This window comes from Argopecten irradians, chromosome 2, assembly GCF_041381155.1.
Source record: "Argopecten irradians isolate NY chromosome 2, Ai_NY, whole genome shotgun sequence".
In the NCBI taxonomy this organism is placed as follows: Eukaryota; Metazoa; Mollusca; class Bivalvia; order Pectinida; family Pectinidae; genus Argopecten; species Argopecten irradians.
The window spans coordinates 58,334,039-58,352,796 of NC_091135.1; the positions used below are offsets into that span (position 1 = coordinate 58,334,039).

The 18,758-nt window shown below is 35.3% G+C and overlaps 2 protein-coding genes across 2 annotated transcripts; one reads left to right on the forward strand and one right to left on the reverse strand.

Moving 5' to 3' along the window:
- Positions 1 to 7,159: 7,159 nt before the first annotated feature.
- LOC138316065 (uncharacterized) lies at positions 7,160 to 15,406 on the forward strand. The gene is made up of 8 exons (XM_069257543.1): positions 7,160 to 7,239; positions 8,089 to 8,169; positions 8,629 to 8,881; positions 10,028 to 10,067; positions 11,128 to 11,263; positions 11,540 to 11,971; positions 12,291 to 12,532; positions 12,723 to 15,406. The coding sequence occupies exons 4-8, from the start codon at positions 10,065 to 10,067 to the stop codon at positions 13,848 to 13,850; spliced, it is 1,941 nt and encodes a 646-aa protein (XP_069113644.1). The 5' UTR covers positions 7,160 to 7,239; positions 8,089 to 8,169; positions 8,629 to 8,881; positions 10,028 to 10,064; the 3' UTR covers positions 13,851 to 15,406.
- Positions 15,400 to 17,561, reverse strand: LOC138316066 (uncharacterized). The gene is made up of 2 exons (XM_069257544.1): positions 16,848 to 17,561; positions 15,400 to 16,216 (listed from the first exon to the last, which is right to left on the reverse strand). Exons 1-2 carry the CDS (start codon positions 17,372 to 17,374, stop codon positions 15,415 to 15,417), a joined length of 1,329 nt encoding a protein of 442 aa, XP_069113645.1. The 5' UTR covers positions 17,375 to 17,561; the 3' UTR covers positions 15,400 to 15,414.
- Between the last annotated feature and the right edge of the window lie 1,197 nt (positions 17,562 to 18,758).

The following is an 18,758-nucleotide window of genomic DNA, read 5'->3' on the forward strand; positions in this document are numbered from 1 at the left end:
TCTCTAGATTGGCTCACTAAATTTAATCCTCAAAAAACGGACGTTTTACTAGTATCCAACTCTGAAAACCTGCATCCCTTGCAACTTTCTTTTGGTGATGAAATTTTAAGATGCGTTGACAGTCATAGGCACTTAGGTGTGACATTTAGTGCAGATGCTAAGTGGTCGTTACACATTTCAGAAATTCAAAAATCGTGTATGAAAAAACTTTCGGCATTACGTAAGTTAAAAATTTTTACTCAATAGGAAAACTTTATTAAGGATATATAAAGCATTTGTGTTGCCTGTGTTGGAATATGCGTGCGAAGTATGGGATGGTTGCTCTCTGGGAGATGTTAACAAACTCGAACAAGTGCAGCTTGAGGCGGCAAGAATCATAACGGGTATGCCATCCTTCTCAAGTAAAGACTCACTCTATTTCGAAACTAATCTTGTACCTCTAGTAAAAAGAAGAAAAAAATAAAAAAAAACTTATTCTAATGTATAAACTCCATAATAACCTAACCCCATCTTATCTGACCAATATCCTTCCTCCTAAAGTTGGAGAGCGATCCGCCTACAACATGAGAAATAGAGAAAACTATGTTATTCCGAAAGTTCGTTTGTCATGTTCACTTGAATCTTTCTTGCCATCTTCTATTAGATTATGGAATGATTTGCCTAGCAATGTCAGAGAGCAGCCATCCGTTCGTACCTTCAAAACATTGATACAATCTGATGTAAATTCTTTACCCGTTTATTATTTTACTGGGAAAAGGAAGTTTAATATTTTACATACAAGATTGCGACATTCGTGTAGCAGTCTGAACTATGATTTGTACAGAGTAAATATAATTAACGACCCATCATGCGCATGTGGTAATCAATGTGAAAATGCAACTCATTATTTTTTTGAATGTAGTCTTTATACTAGGCAAAGGGATGTTTTATTCCGTAATGTTTCACAATATGGTAATATTTCAATTAATATTTTGCTTTATGGTGCTCCACACTTGTCCAACATGGAAAACCAAATGATATTTCAATGGGTACAAACCTTTATTAAAGATAGTGCTAGATTTTAGGTCAAGTCTGTAACAACAAACTCATTTTGATTTTTTTTCTATTTCTTCTTCAATATTTTCTGTATATATACATAATTATATGATTGTATGCTGTCAAAGTATTGTATATACATGTATTATGGAGAAGGCATTATTAAGTTGTGATAACTTGTGCCTAATCCATTATTGTATTTTTGACAATAAAAAATATGTTTGAATCGAAAAATCGTTGTCGCCGACTACCTTGTAGTCGCTGACTACGTATACCTATGTAGTCGCTAACCACGCCGTGGTTACTATAGGAGATTTCAGAATAGACTGGTTCCCGCCTCAGTTACCTCCCTTGCGTACGCTTCACTGAGGACCGGTAGCGAGTAGCCATCTTGAGTGAGAATTCCAACTCCAGAGTAGTGCGCATAATTTCTGCGCATGATATGTCATCATGGAGACGGCTACTTCCGTTAAGAGAAAATAACGTCATTAACGTCGTTCCTATGAACACACTAAACTCTGTTAGCACGAAATGATTTCAAAACTTAAGATCTTATTTAATTTTGTTTATATATCGTTCAAATAAATTATTTATTCTTTACGTTAAGATCCGTCGCTTCGTGCGTAAAGGGGTTTCCCACGTCTAAAAAAAAAGTGATACCAGCGAACCGGATATGTAGATTGACCAATCAAAAAAATCATCATGGTTACCCGCTACCGGTCCCTAGTGAGCGGAGCGCAGCCTGGCGGAGAGTAGAGAACTAAGGGAAGGGAACCAGTCTAATTTCAGAAAAGATGGCGATGACGTCACACAAAGGTACATCCGGGCGCTCAAAGGTACAACTCCGTATATCTGTACACATTAAAGCCCCATTATGTTTTGGGGTGAAAAAATATCGTCATAAAGTACCAAACTTTGCTGAATAGTAGAGCATATATCCTTATGAAAATATCTGCTAATAAAAAATGCCCAACATTTCCATGTTTTTAAAAAACAATAGAAAACCCCTCTTCGGAGAGGGGGAAATCCGTAGTTCCGCCCCAGAGCCAAAACAATCTAGTACGCATGCGTAGGCACAAAAAAGTGGAATTTCCCTAACAAACTTCAACATCGTGCATGGCGAACGCACTGATGACTCGCCAAATACGTGTCAGCGAACACACATGGGTCCGTTCATCACCACTTGCACGTTCCTTCAAACAACGACAATTTAGCGGTCAAGTTGCATTGCTCGTTCGCGATCGACTGCACGTTATAATTACGATCCCACGCATTCCACGCGTGGACCTACAAATACATGTTGTACTTGCATGTATTTACATGTAGTTTCTATATAAAACTAGGCTAAAACTATTCAAAAAGTGTTTGTTCTTGAATGGAAAGCAAGCAATTAACAAAATTATAATTGCAATGGTATTTGCTGATCTTATGTATTTTGTAATAAAGATTTATAGATGCCTATAGGGTCTAATCTAGCTTTGTTGAAATGTACATGGAAACCGAACACACGTTTGTGTACATCTTACCTGATGAGGCCTCCCACGGGATGACTCGCCAAACTCATAAACAAATGAAAGTAAACACAAACACGCCATGTCGTTACCTGCTATATAGATATACATACATACAGTTCTACTCCGTCGCAGACCGATCGCGAGCATGTACATGAAACTTAGACCAGTGTTTGAGACAACATGTAGGGTCAACGACGATATCGGCATTATCGGATATATCAATGACAAGTGATCATGATCATGAATTACTAACTGAGTACAATCCACATAGTAGCATAAGATCATTATTATGAACTTTGTAATTACTACATGCAAAAACATATATACATAATATATGTTTATGCTACATGTAAAGATACATGTATATGAACCACAGGTGTTTGGCTCTATAGACTTTTTTTTCTCTATATATGATATATACATGTACAAATGTATATGTAATACTGTGTCAATATATAAAGAGAGAAAAAATGTCTATAGAGCCAAACACCAGTGCATGAACCACATATGTAGGCCAATGTGATTCATTTTATCTCATAATTCATTGCATGCACGGGACAGGAAAAGGAATGCATGTACAAAATGTAGAATAGTTTGGTTTGATTGAATAGTACTAATTAAAAAATGGAGTATAAAAACAGTCCGTTAATGATTTCTATACAGTTCATCAAGTGAAGAAGATCTGATGGAAAAGTATACCAAAACAGCTAAAGAAAACCTGGATCAGTCCTTCATTAAAAGCAGAGAAAATGGGGAAATATCCGTTTAAATAAGACTGGTAAAGTCCTAGCAGGCATCACGAACTTATTTTTTCTCACATATTTTATACAAATCGAACTTTTCCTATGAAAACAAATGGGCTGAATGCTAATAAACATAATTCACGTTCAGCGTAAAATGGAATGCACACTCGTGAAATTAGAGAAATTTCAGTTTCAATTTCCTTTTCCTTTTTACTACGTACATATAAGAATTACGTACCGACGGCAAATGATAGTCCACCAGGTAGTATCAAGGGTCAAGATGATATATGTTGTGTCTTTTTAATGATGAAACTCCAATAGTCTGACAATATTTATATCCCCTTAGTTCACTCTAATACTGACATTTGTACTAATACTACGACAGTTTTGAGTCCTACAAAAATGTTGCCTATATTTAAAATGCCCATACGATAATTAGGACTCATGCACCTGGTTATCACTACTTGATGTATATAATGATCCTTTTCTAAATACACGAAACGTAATCGAAAAACATTTAATCAGCAGTTAATTATATATAAATGAAATCTCGACAGGTATCGGTATATAGATACAACATACAGATTGATGTATCTCGACTAGCGTCGATTCCAGTGATCTTTCATCTATATGTACATGCATGTACTATCACATATTTCATAGACGAATATCGTTATAAAATACCCAAAGAATAAATAGAAAGCAGTTATAATACATGTATATAGTAAGCTATTAGTCCACCTCTTTACGTATGTTCTAAGTATTTAGATATACTGTGCTCTCCTTACTCTCAAATCATGAATAGACAGTAGCATCATGGTATTTATTTATCTATATATAGTTTTGGATTAATACTGTATTTATCTCAAATTATTACACGAGAGGAAAGAAAATCAACCGATCATCACCAAAAATGACACGGCCACGTGTTTATATTTGTACGATAAAATACCCCATATGGTGCCCCATGTATGCATTTCACTATTTATATCCAGTATTTTTCGATTAATACGTATTATGTATTAAGCTTTATATAAACTATATGTAACCTTTGACAGGACACATTTATAATCTGTGGAATCTAATATGTATCATATACTAAACAATTATAGAACATTGTATTGCTCACCGTTTCCTCAAAACTGCCCTCTGTCTCGGCCATGCCGATGCATACGCAATAGAAAGATATAATTTTAAAAAAGATTGTATCGTACAATTTCTCATTGCATATAACTTTGATAGTCCATGGTATAAAATAAAAACTGTCGTTTTCTCAACGTAACACAAGCCACAGGAGTTTGACGTTCTATCAATAATATATAGTATAAATATATATAAAAAATACCCCTATATACTATATAAAAACACCAGGAATGAAATGCATCGCTGGCCAAAATTTTCACCACCTTCGGTAAAAGTTCTGTAAAATTTGTTCTGAGAAATGTCTGCATGTGTCACCGTGCCTATAATACAATAAGATGTTATTCTTCACATATATCAACACTAACCTGTTCAAACCCCATCACAATAAGTTTAAATCCCATGTCATTTTTAGTTTGCAAGATTTCGCGAACATATACTACATAAGTTCCGCAAACACTCCAAACCTGTTCTATAAGTGACCCCATATCTACATTACATAAGTTTATTTTTTTCAGTGAAATAAAAAGTCAGTTTTCAAGGGAGAGCACTCAAAATGGAACAGATGGAAAGAACTGATTTGCAGATTCGGAACGGATAGATGTATAATGGAGGTTAAGATATTAAAAATTTCGTGGTATTTGTGTCATTATGTGTTTTTAGAGGAGATGATTTATCACAGTTAACTTTTAAGTATTTAATATCCGCCCATGAGGTTCTTGATTTGGATTCAGACCCAATGTCATGTTTTTAATATCCCATCCATCTTGATGGCCGCCCAGGCATGGACTGCGGGAACCATAACAAAGTGGCCCCGAATAACTGCAAACTTTTCAAAATTTTTGAACAGGTTAGTGTTGATATATGTGAAGAATAACATCTTATACAAATCAAACTTCACATGGAAGGTCCCCTTGGTCCCTAGTTTTGAGGCTGATCGGAAAAACAAGATGGCCGCCAGGCAGCCATCTTTGATTTTGGCAGTTGAAGTTTGTTATCGATATTTCTGGAGAACTATCGAAGGGATTTTGTTCAAACTTCACATGGAGGTTACCATTGGTCCCTATTTGTGCCATACAGATTTTGAGGCTGATAGGAAAAACAAGATGGCCGCCAGGCGGCCATCTTGGATTTTGAAAGTTAAGGTTTAATATCCCCATTTCTCAAAAAATGCTGAAGGGATCTTTCTCAAATTTAAAATGCTGAAGGGATCTTTCTCAAATTTAATATGTAGGTTCCCCTAGGGCCCTTGTTGTGCATATTGCATTTTTGGACCAATCGGTGAACAAGATGGCCGCCAGGCCGCCATCTTGGATTTCGATATTTAAAGTTTGTTATGGCTATTTCTCAGATAGTACTGAAGGGCTCTGTCTCAAATTTCATATGTAGGTTCCCCTAGGGACCTAGTTGTGCATATTGCATTTTGGGACTGATCGGTTAACAAGATGGCCGCCAGGCAGCCATCTTGGATTTTGTTATTCAAAGTTTGTTATCGCTATTTCTCAGAAAGTACTGAAGGGATCTGTCTCAAAATTCATATGTAGGTTCCCCTAGGGCCCTAGTTGTGCATATTGTGATTTGGGACCGATCGGTCAACAAAATTGCTGCCAGGCAGCCATCTTGGATTTTTATATTCAAAGTTTGTTATCGCTATTTCTCAGAAAGTGTTGAATGGATCTTTCTCAAATTTCACATGTAGGTTCCCCTAGGGCCCTAGTTGTGCATATTGTGATTTGGGACCGATTGATCAACAAGATGGCCGCCAAGGAGTCATCTTGGATTTTGATAGTTGAAGTTTGTTACCGCTATTTCTCAAAAGGTACTGAAGCGATCTGTCTCAAATTTTATATGTAGTATGTTTGAAAAAGTTTAAAAAGTAGAGAAAAGATCCATCTTTCCTTTGTCAGATATAGATCATTCTTTGGTGGGCGCCAAGATCCCTCTGGGATCTCTTGTTATATAGATATAGGGGTATTTTTCATATATATATATACTCAATCTCTCCCAGAGTGCATTGCAGTTACCCTTCATTTATCTCTGTCAACGGCTCACGCACTACCAATCTAGTGACCTCGAGGTCAAGTTATTTTTACATGTTCCAACATGGCGGCCCCCATACACACGTATCCGAAGAAAGAAACAATTATTGGTTGTTTATATTTGACCATAAATTCGGCCTCTAGACTAACACGTTTTTTCACTTTCCGGGTAGAAAATGTGCTTCCTTTAATTTGGAAATTTTATCCTCCGAGCTTATTTCAAATGAGACAGTGTACAACTGCAAATGACACAGGCCTTCCGACTGTAGAAGCTGCTTCACACTTTAGAAAAGACGAGTTAAGAATTCGTAAAAAAGGTAAAGGAAGGAGCAGAGCGAGTTATTGCCAGGGGTAACATATACATCTAAACGTACTGCATTTAAATTAACACCCGAATCACCCCCGAAATCAAATACCTAACAACTCTGACAGTGAGCGTGACAACAAACCCGTTCAAGGTAATTAGTTTATATATACAGCCTATATACAGCATCTATAGTACAGTATCCTTGATAAATCGGGTGCAGATTCATTACTTTGATGACCTATTCTAGCTACATCATTATGTATTGGATAACACTGAACCGTATGAAATAATGTGATAAGTTTTAGATACAGGTAACTCAGTTTAGAGTGCTCATTATATATTTAAGTCTGTATTTAAATGTTTAATAACATATGCTGATTTTTTTTCTTATCTCATCATAGAAAATTCAAGAAACTGAATTTCGCACAGACAGATGACTCAGGATCTGCTAAAGAACACAGGTATGTAATTTATATACATGTATGTATGTAAACATATCGAGTTTATAAATCCAATTGGACAAATACTTGTTAGTTCCTATTCTTCCTCGATACTCCAGGGCTTCCGATCACTTACGATCTCTACACCCCTGGACTATCTCGTAGTGAAATTGAAGGCAGCTCAGCGGAAAACAATTTGACCAATCACAGGCTAGCAAAGATTTCCTTTGAAGACTACAGAGAGAGCGACGCCTACCATCAAAGTCACAGTCAACCACAGTGTACCGTTATACGGCTCTTTTGATGTACACCAAATGACTAAATTACCTGTTCTATTCTGTTGCCTCCAGTTTTACTATGAGATAGTCCAGGGGTGTAGAGATCGTAAGTGATCGGAAGCCCTGGAGTATCGAGGATGGTTCCTATTATGCTATATACATAAATATATATATACACAATGTACACGTGTATATCTAAGGTCAAATAGTAATAGCAACAGTACAGACAAGAAGATTGTCGAATTTTCGAGATATATGTATACCAACACTGCACCATTGAAACATTCCTTTTTAGGGATGCTGATATGTGCTGCAGTGGTATAACTGGCTAGCTGAAAGTATTTCGGGCAAGCCGATTGTATGTCGTACATTGTAGATGATATGAGTTTGAGTCCCTGTCAGGGCACGAGTACTAAAATTGTCTTCCTTCAATATTTGTGTTACTGCGTGGACTGGTATATACGGTATATATAGATTGTATGTCATAAATAACTACATGGATAGTTTATTCATGAATGTCTTTTAAAAAACTATTTATTGTTGTATTAAACCTATAAAAGGGTTGCAATAATTTCTTTCCCTTATATTGCAGGACATTCCAAAGCCTGGAACACAATGTACCTGACAAAATACAGGATCCTATTTCTCTCACTAGTACTGCCAATGAACATGGGTATGTGTTTCAGTCAGGAATTGGTTATTAAAAATCACTGTCTGGGCAGGGATCACATAGTGTGAAATTTATAGGTGACACTAAACATGGTGTGTTCAATAAATATAATATAGTATTTTCAAAATCAATGTATTAGCAAAGCCCATAAACTTCTGAAGGAAAATTTGGTGCAGACTGCATACATTGCATGTATATTTTCATGGAGATAGTAGTCACAGGTGTATGTTACCTGTTATTGCACGAATAATTACCTGGTAATTAACAAAATCACATTATTACATGGCCTTAACAACAGATATCATACAAAATTAACGTCCTAAAAATTCCTTTGACAGTGAATGTATAATATAAGGTAATATAAAATGAATGTGTAATTAAAATACCATGCTTATATAACTTGTACTTGCAGGGCTTGAACACTTTTACATATTAATGTGTATAACTGATTTACTTTATTAGTTATGCTGCCTGTTCAACATCATTGGAAGAAGACACGACAAGTGATATTCTGTCCCATGTCAAAGAAAGTTTTGAAAATCTGTGTTGTTCTGAAGTTGACCCCCGCTATCGGAAAACTGAGACACCAGGCCTCTTCGCTTACATCAAGGACAACTCTGTTTTCCTCTGTGTTATACAAATACAGGAACATAGTGGACTTTCACAACAATGCGAACAGGTTGTTGTGTTTGATAGTAGAAGAGATGAGAAACAGGTATATTAATTATGTGTGTATGATGTATCAACTGAAATCTCCTGAGTTACATAAGGACAGATAATGTAGAATTTATTGAATGATACAAAAAAAAAAATCAATTACAAAATCTTGATGATTAAGTTGTTTTTCAGTGAAAGTATTGAAAGTAGAACCAGTCATTGATGGAAACGTTTCATTCTTATCTTGTTCAATTTAGGCCATACAAAAAAAATATTTGTGTTTCCGGTAACCTGACCGACCCTGTAAAATCAGTGCCTACTCAAAAACTTTTTATCAGTTTTTGTCCTCAAGCAAACAAATAACAACCTAAATTTTGTTTGGTTTTGCACAAAATCAGGAATTTTGGTACAAATTCCCTTAGAATGAAATCCATGGTTTATATAAGGTTATATAAAGTCTATTTCAGTTTTTCACTACAAGAAAACTGGGATGAAGAGAAAAAAAATTTCAAACAAAAAAGAAAAAAAAATCTCTTCCTACCGACCCTTCATTTTCAAAGGGTGTTACCGGAAGCAAAAATGTTTTTTTATTTGGCCTTACAACACACATAACTTCTATTAAAGGGTACCCCATCTGTTTGATGCCATGCTCTGCGTGACAATTCCTGACAGTGGTGTGGTAGATAAAGATGTGATTCCATGTCTTGCTGCTGCGTACTCAATTCTATTGAAGCACAAGTATAACAATCTTAAGTGCTTTTCATCGCCTCTCAACAGCAATTACTATAAAGGGTGGTATTAATGAAAGGGTAATTGAGCATTTTATAAGCTTGTGTTTGTTGGTGAAAACACATTTCTTATAACTCTAGGACATGGCTGCATTTCTATTTCACCAAATGACCAGTGACCTTTTGCAATGGCATTTGTCCGAGAGAATTTCACTGTAATTAAGGAAAATGAAATATCATTATAAATCCTTCTTTTTTATCTCCATTTTTTTTTCAACAAAATAATTCCATAACCACATTTAGCCATGTCCAGAAAACTATGAAAGTGTTTAAACACCCGAAGAGTTTTGTTCTACGTTTCAAGTTAAATCTAGATAGTTGAATAGATAGTTACTGTAGATAGTTTAGATAGTTGAATGCTGTTATCCAAGTTATGTTGTTGTTATTTTTTGTTAAGTGTTGCTGTTTGGTTTCAGTTGTTGCTGTTTGCTTTGTTACTGGAGGAAATAACAAATGGTATGTGAATAGAATATTGAAAATGTAGGTACTTCTGATATGTATACATTATATACATTTTATGTTTATTTGTCATGAATAATGACAATTTAAATGAAACTAAACTAATTTTTTATATACATTCGTAACGATACAAATACATATATAATAGGTTTGAAATCTATTTATAAAGTAACAATATACATAACTTTATGATTTTAATCATGATTAAAATTAAAAGGGAAAAAATCCAATAGATAAACATGCAAAAATAAGACAAACAGAAAGTACAAATTGGTAGTACATCTAACTATATTTGTAATACAGTATAATTTGTCTAAACCGGATGTGAACGGGACCAGTCTATTTGTTCGGTTTATACAGGTGTCCGGTTTATAAAGGATAGAACCTTATCACAATATGTTCACATGGAAATCATCAGAAGAGTTTTTTTATTACAGCACTAACAATTATTCTCACATATGTACACGGTAGAACACAGAATTCCATCCTACGTTTTCTGAGGTGTACATGTACGATCCATTTCTCTGTGTGTGCTACATTCAAATGAACTCTCAGAAGTTATGTGTATGTTTTATTGTTAGAATTGGTCACCCTGAAAAGTATTCACGAATACAATGTACATGTAACAAAACCGTTGAATGAAAAGTGAAAAGTTGTCACTATCTAGCCCTTAGTATACTGGTACAGGTAAATCCCCTAAGCCACCTCATGATCAGTCCCATGTTGTGAAAACATTGCTGTCGGTTTGCCCAAGTTAATTTTACAAAGAAAGATATAGTAACATTACCTAGACAGTTCCGGTTTTCAGAGTAGACAGGTTCCGGATTATGCAGTTTTTGGGTAAAATAGTTTATTAAGAAATTTGCCGGGACCAAACAAATTAATCGGTATAGACAAGTTTCCAGTTTATACAGGGTGCGGTTTAGACAAGTTATACTGTAGGACAAAGAAAAACAAATTCCAAATGAATGTGAAATGATTTGATAATAAAATAATAACATTAAATGCTCCTTGCTTTACTAATGTCAATTTTCCTTCTTTGAAATGTTTTATGTAGGGTCAAACAAGACTCAATCAAATGGGGTTGGTACTATCTCATGAGAGGAGATTGAAATTCCAAGACAGTGTGAACGAATCATCAAACAAACTACTTGTGGACCATCTTAAGAAGAATCCGTTGATCAAGATCACAGGTAAATAGTCTTTTATTTATATGTGAATTGTATGGTCCAGGGGACAATTAAAGTTTTCTGTTAGTCTGTAGTCTACATAAAGAATAAACGTTTGACAACTTCACTAAAATAAAAAAAAAAATTCCTTCTCAAGATCCCAGTCAGGTAAAACCAAATACTCTTCATAGATGGCCTGAAGAGGTATCAGAAAGTGTCAGCTTGACAACTTGAAATATTTCAAGACATAGTTGACTGCTTAGGGCAATTGAACTCTTATTAATTTAATATTATTTGCAGGTGACAACTTGGATATATACGTGAAGACATCACAGATAAACACGGAAAGGAGGAACCAAGATCTGCATCTGTTCACATCCAACATAATCTTCAGCCGTCTTGCTAGAATCGATATGGACAACAAGCCTCCACGTACTGATGTCAACAATATTGGTGCAGAAAAAATTTTACTATCGGATGATCAGAAGGATCAGCTGTTAGATGCCTATGGAATTTTGGTGGGTCGGATAATGTGTCGTCTCCCAGCATTAACTTTCATGAAGCCCCACATCCCATCCCACATACCTCATCAGAATGCTAAAAAGATGTCAGAAAAGTCCACAGTACTGCCATTGCCAATACAGTTCAAGAATGAATCAAAGCATGAAGACTGTCTTGGAATTATGGACAGCTATGAAAACACCCTAGTCAAGTTGTATACAGATGCTTTTGGTAGGTAAATTAGGTGATGACAGTGTACAAGAATATATTAAACATGAATCCTGTTAATTATGATATCATTTTTCTGACTGGAATTATTTCTGTATGCTTTACAGAAATAAAAGTTTCACATCATATGGGCATACAGGTCAATAACCAATATCGTTATCTGAACATTTCCTTATTAAATGTGGTTTCTATTGTGTAGACTGGCGAAACAAGTGCATAATATGTACCTCTAAAAGTCTTTCCTTTAATAGTTTCATTCAATATAATGAATATATGAAAATCAATTTCAGGTTTCAGTTAAGATTTTGATTTCTTCTTACAGGAAATACAGACATTCTGAGACAAGTAAAAGTTCCTATTGGAGGAGACCAATTGACCCGAGTTCGTTTGCAAGAATCTAAAAATCTTAGAACACTCTCAGTTAGCCCAGAACGAAGATTTGATGACCTTCATCCCATTGTGTTTGAAATGTGGCACAACAAACAAGATTTCTTAGAGTTAAAACAAATGCTTTCTTATTCGAGAATACAAATCTGTAGATCTATGTTTCAGCAAACGTTTAAGGTCAGTTTAAGTCTGATCAACAATTATGTTTAATTTACCGTCATTAAGAAAATCAATCATTGTAGCTAATGTATTTTCTTGTATCTCTCAGTAATGGTAATCGTGTCCCACCAACCCCCATTCTACAACCAATTAGAATATATATCATAATCCCTCACATAATGAAATCCTCTTTTTTCTATTTTTTCAGAAATGCTTCAAAACACTGTACAAACCAGAAAACTCCCCAGGAACACTTCATCATTTTAAGACCATTTTACACCGCTCTGATGTGAATGGAAAAGTGAAAGGAAGATTCGAACCACACCACAATCTTCTCATCGCTGTTGGAGAAGGCCTCCTCACAGAACAGATATTGGAATTTTTCAATATGGAAGATGGACACTGTGATCCACAGCATAGCCTTTTAGGTGACTTTGCAAAGCAAAAACTTCCAGAAAAGAAGAACATTGTCAACAAAATCTTAAGGGAATTCCTTTGCCATTATGGGTATGGAAATGTAGGGGATTGTAAAGGTGCATCTCCAGTTAAACACTACAAAGTATCCAGCGTCACTGCAGACGGAAAATTCATATTACAGGAGGTTCAGGATCCAGAGGATGAGCTTCAAAACTACAGCCAGAATTTATGCCACTGGGCCCTACACTTGATGGAGTTAGACGATACAGCAAAAGAAGGTGATCTTGCAAGATTGTTACTTAACTGTAGATACTCGGTACCTTTCTTTTATTCCCATTCACCATTGAGTAAATACCTGGTCGAAAACATTGATTATCTTCTCAAAACTGAATACCTGCTCTCGCCTCTTCAGCGTTGTAGAGTGCTTGAAGGCTCATTTGTGAATATACATGGAGGGGTTGGACGAAATGTTGAAAGCGATTTAGTACAAGAACATTCAGTATGTAACCAGAAAAGTTTAATCAAAACTCTGTGTGCCAACAAAAGTAAGGCAGCGATACGTCGTGTCACTGGGGCTGCAGATATGATTGCAGATCTTTGCGAGCAATTTGACAAAAGTGTTGGTGTAAAGTCCAAGTCTAGTAGACATTCAAAGTGTGTGTCTCCTAAAGATTTGGAAACCATTGAGAAAACCCTCAGGAAACTTCGTCCATTCAAACACACTCCAGGGAGAAAGTGTCCAGGATTTAAGAACATTAAACCATCACCCCTTCTTCCAGAAAAAGTGCCATTAATGAAGGCAAAGATTAACACAACTATTAAAAGACTTACAAGAGGACTAACAGTTAACGTTCCAGCAGAAGAGTTCGATGACAATCTCATTCGGGAATTCGATGAAGAATTTCTTCCTGCAGTATAAGTCAATACCTGTGATTGACAATGCTTTAGAATTTATCAGTATTAGAACATTTATTTTCATTTCTTGAATACATGTACACTTCCAGAATTATTTAAGACTGGTGGTTCTAATAAATGAACATCTGATGGTAAATAATGTCACACTGGAATTGATTAAGAAATCATGACAAAATTGTGATGTAGATGGATGGAGATTAAGAAGGATGAAGGCATATGGAGATAGATAGACGAATGGATGATGTCATAATGTATATGTTAAAAAAACCCAGATTTGACAGTGCAAAAAGTATGCAAGACTTTCATTTCCATGTGCAGATTTTGCATCAATTGGGTCTCCCATTTTTGCATACATGTAAATATTTATAAACAATTTTCTTTTCCTTACTCTCATTATTGCTACTTGACCACATCTACTTATATAAATTTTCAAAAAGGATAACATGTCATTGTCTTGTAATTTTTATTAGCCCACCATCATCAGATTCAAATGGCTTTTCGTCTGTGGTCCGTCCTTCTGATAACATTTCTTGTTACCTCTATTTCTTAGAAAGGACTGAATGGATCTTTCTCAAATTTCATATGTATGTTTACCTAGGGCCTTATATTTAGTTGTGCATATTGTATTTTGGGACCAATCAGTCAACAAGATGGCCGCCAGGCCACCATCTTGGATTTTGAGTTAAAGTTTGTTACAGCTATTTCCCAGAAAGTACTGAGGGGATCTTTCTCAAATTTCATATGTAGGTTCACCTAGGGCCCTAGTTGTGCATATTGTATTTTGGGACCAATCAGTCAACAAGATGGCCGCCAGGCCACCATCTTGGATTTTGATAGTTAAAGTTTGTTATATATCTTAGAAAGTACGTATACTGAAATGATCTTTCTCAAATTTTATATGTAAAAATATGAAGTTAACTTTGAAAAGCAGAGAAAAGATCCCTCTTTCCATTGTGAGACTTAGATCATTCATTGGTGGGTGCCAAGATCCCTCTGGGATCTCTTGTTGAAAACTTATGTACCTAATGCACAACACCGGTTTACATTTAGTGTCATTATAAATGCATGGTGATCATAATAAGAACAACTTGTAAAACTAATATGTTGGAAGTATTTTTTTTATATTATGTAATGACATTCCAGTACTGAAAATGTAGTTACCAATTTCTGAAACATCAACTGTGCCACTCTTTCCTTGAATTCACTTATACAAGGTAATTACTTCCTGTACTATGATCTACAGCAAGAACAAATTTAAATTTCAAAATTTTCATATAGTTCAGCAATCTCTTTTTTTTAAAGTCCATCCTTTCTGGTAATCAATTTTCACATAGGTGTGACTGTCAATGAAATGAAGTCTGTAATCATCAGAACACCTGTACATTCATAAGTTGATCATTATAGAATTAATATTGATTACCAGGGAAATATTGTTCTACTGTAAAACTGTAGTAATTTATAAAGATCTTTGGCATTTCAGAAATACAAGAAATGGAATATGTAATACATATATGTGAATGCTTTATTAATGTAATCCTATTAAAGGAACACATGAAAAGATATATGGTTTAGTTTGATTTTTCCCGGGAGTGAGATTTACAGTTAGAACAACATTCTGTAGCAGTAATCGACTGATCCTTCTCAAATCCAAAAACATTTAAGATTGCATTTCTTAAACATGTTGTGTCATTCTTGCAGTAAACGATAATATCTTCTGTGATTCCTGGAAGATTCTTGGCGATGTCATGATTATTGAAATACAAAACAGCCCTTGCAGGTTGACCCTGGCGCCCTGCACGCCCAATCTCTTGCATATACTGTGAAATGTTCCTTGGTGGGCAAGTATGAATAACTTGTGTCACATTCCTTGGGTCAAATCCCATCCCTGCTATGGACGTTGTTAATACCAATCGTATTCTAGGATTTTCAACTTTCAACTCCTTTATTGTTCTCGAAATCACGTAGTCATCTTGACCGGAGCATATTGCACTGTACAGTGCATCATCTATAGACTTTGTTCCAAATAAACCGTGGAGATGCATTAAGACTTCACTCATATAAAACACAGGGAGAAACATGAGTGTCACAGGAAAAGCCTCCTTTTTATCAAAGAGTTCTTGGCAAATTGGATATACAATTTTCTCATACTCTCCCAGCCTATCTTCACTTGATTCCTTCCTGCATTTTTCAAAGAAAATGTTCCTCTTGTCTGGGCTATGTTCAATCAATTTACAGTTCTCCAGATGGAGTAAAGCTGGAATCTCCTTCTGCTTAACAGTCAAGGTCCCACTTAATGCTATGAATGGCACTGAAGGAAAGAACACTTTCAAACTTGACATCTTTCCAAAGGCAGTCCGAAATTCTTCACCCCTGCGAATGATAATGTACAGATAAATGCAAAGTTCTTAAATAAGATTCTTCTGTGTATATATTTTTATACATCTGAGGTCATATTTTCTTAATCTGTCCTTCAATGTCCCCTTTTTCAATTTCTATATATTTTTTTTTCTTCTTTTTAGAAACGCAATAAACTCATTTCAGTGATCTATATGTTGCAGTTACAATTGCTAGATTTGCCATAAAAATGTTTATTTTATGGTTCCCTCTCCAAGGGGACTGATGAACATGACAAAGAATATTTCTAACCTCAGGTGACACGTTGTTATGTGTGAAATGTTTATTCCAATATTAATTTTACCTGTATTGAATTTGTCCACAAGAGATTACAGTGATAGAGATTGATATTATCCGACTCCCATGGACTGATAGGTGGTGGCGAACAGGGTCAAATTACACCTGAAATTCTTCAGAACTTAGATTTCCGCTGCGGCCCAGTTTTTCATTTCAGTTGAAAAAGCTAAATTGTGGTGACATTTCACTACACATGGTCCTCTAATAAAATCAAGTAACATAAAAACAGTTTTGAGTGAAAGACTTACCCTGGTATCATCCATTTGGGCTTTAAGTTAGTATAAAGTATATAAAATGATCTAACACTAACCATTTCTGGATAATGTGGCATTCATCAATGACAACAGCTTTGACATTATGGGTAAATCTCTCGTTGGACAGTAATCCTTTCCCTTCAGTAGTATTGAGAAGAGCCTCTGGATGACACAGAATAATTGAATATTCCCCGTTGATCACAGTTGTAAGAGGGACATCACATTTAACATCATACTTTTCAAGATCAACATCATCTAGTGTATCCGTAGTTTCATCAACTTTAGTTTTTATGTCCAGTTTGCAAGCTGAAATTCCACGCTTTTTCATCGATTCCAATTGGTCTTTTTGAATGATATTCAGTGGTGAAACAACGACAATGATAGGGTTTGAACATGTGGTGTCAATGAATAGTTTTGGCAGTAGGTGAAAGATTATACTTTTACCATAACCAACAGGTAAATTAACCAGTAAGTCGCACCTTTCATTACATAAACACTCTAGTGCCTCACTTTGTTTTTCTTTTAAAACCAGGCCAGGTTCATAATCACTTACTATTTTGTTCAGAATATCTTTGGTGGCCATCTCGCTGAACTCACAATCATATATATATACGTTTTAGGTGAAATAAACGGTTATCTCGCAGCTTCGGTGACTGGTGGGTGACGAACGAAAAGTACAACACGTGTACATCAGCGACAACTCGAGCCAAGAATGTTTACAAACAAGACTATTTACTCACAAATACTCCTCCGCAATGTAATAATAATTTTCTAAATTGATATGAATACTTCTCAAAGTAAATTATTATCAAATGAAGGTAACTGACACAAGAGGAAATTTATACATAGCAAAAAAAAATTATTACATGCCACATATACGTTTTTCAAGAATCTTGAAATGGCGCGAGCCGTTTACAGAGATAATGAAGGGTAACCGCAATGCACTCTGGGAGAGATTGATATATACTATGTATTATTGACAGAACGTCAAACTTCTGTGCACGAGCCCATGGAGACTGTGCTTCGTCTCGGCGAAATCTAACTCATTCCTCTCAGGAGATGTCTTCACCGACGTTCGAGCATATCAGAAAAAAAAACCGATAAAATAACAAACAAAGATAATCGTATACCAGTTATATAAAAGAACAACAAAAAAATGTGATTTGTGATCAATGTGTTATTATCTTTTTTTTTTCACTTTTCTTCATGCTGAAACAACAGCTACATACACATTACATTTACACATTTATATTTTTCCTAATAGGAAATACTCAATCATACATCATCAAAAAAATAACAATGTTATCTGCTTCTTACAAAAAAAAAATCACTGTATATAAAAAAGCAGAAATCTGGCTTAGTGTTAACGTGCAGATCTTCTTATCTTTCGATTCTCACCACCGGCGGCAATTTTTTTTTTCGTTTTTTCGTTTTTTTTTTTTTTTTTTTTTTTTTTTGTTTTTTTTTAATATATATCATGCAAACATGCCTATTCAAACTATTCACAATATCTGGCGAGGGCTACATTTACATGTAGCTCTATTACTACAGAATAAATAATTATATATCTGAGGATTTACATCGGATATATACACGGTCAGTATCTTACAGTAGCTAGGCCAAGGACGTGTCCTTGAATAGGCCCGTTAGTTTTATTTTGGTGTTGACACGGAAAGACGAGATGACTCCTGGTCTCCTGAACATTAAAACAAATCATTTATTTCATCTAGGCAAATAATAATTTGAAAATTCCATATACCGCCTGCAAGGAGACGTCCTAGGCCTATCGCTACCAACAATACACTCGATCGTGGTCTTATACATATGTATTATGTAACTTTTCATCGATAATTTGATCCAGATATATCTGTCTTCGACAGTTATATTTAGAATTATGAATATGTGGAAGGAACGTGTGTTTAAGATAAAAACAACCTATCTCAACTGCTATTCCGGGACCGTGAAAT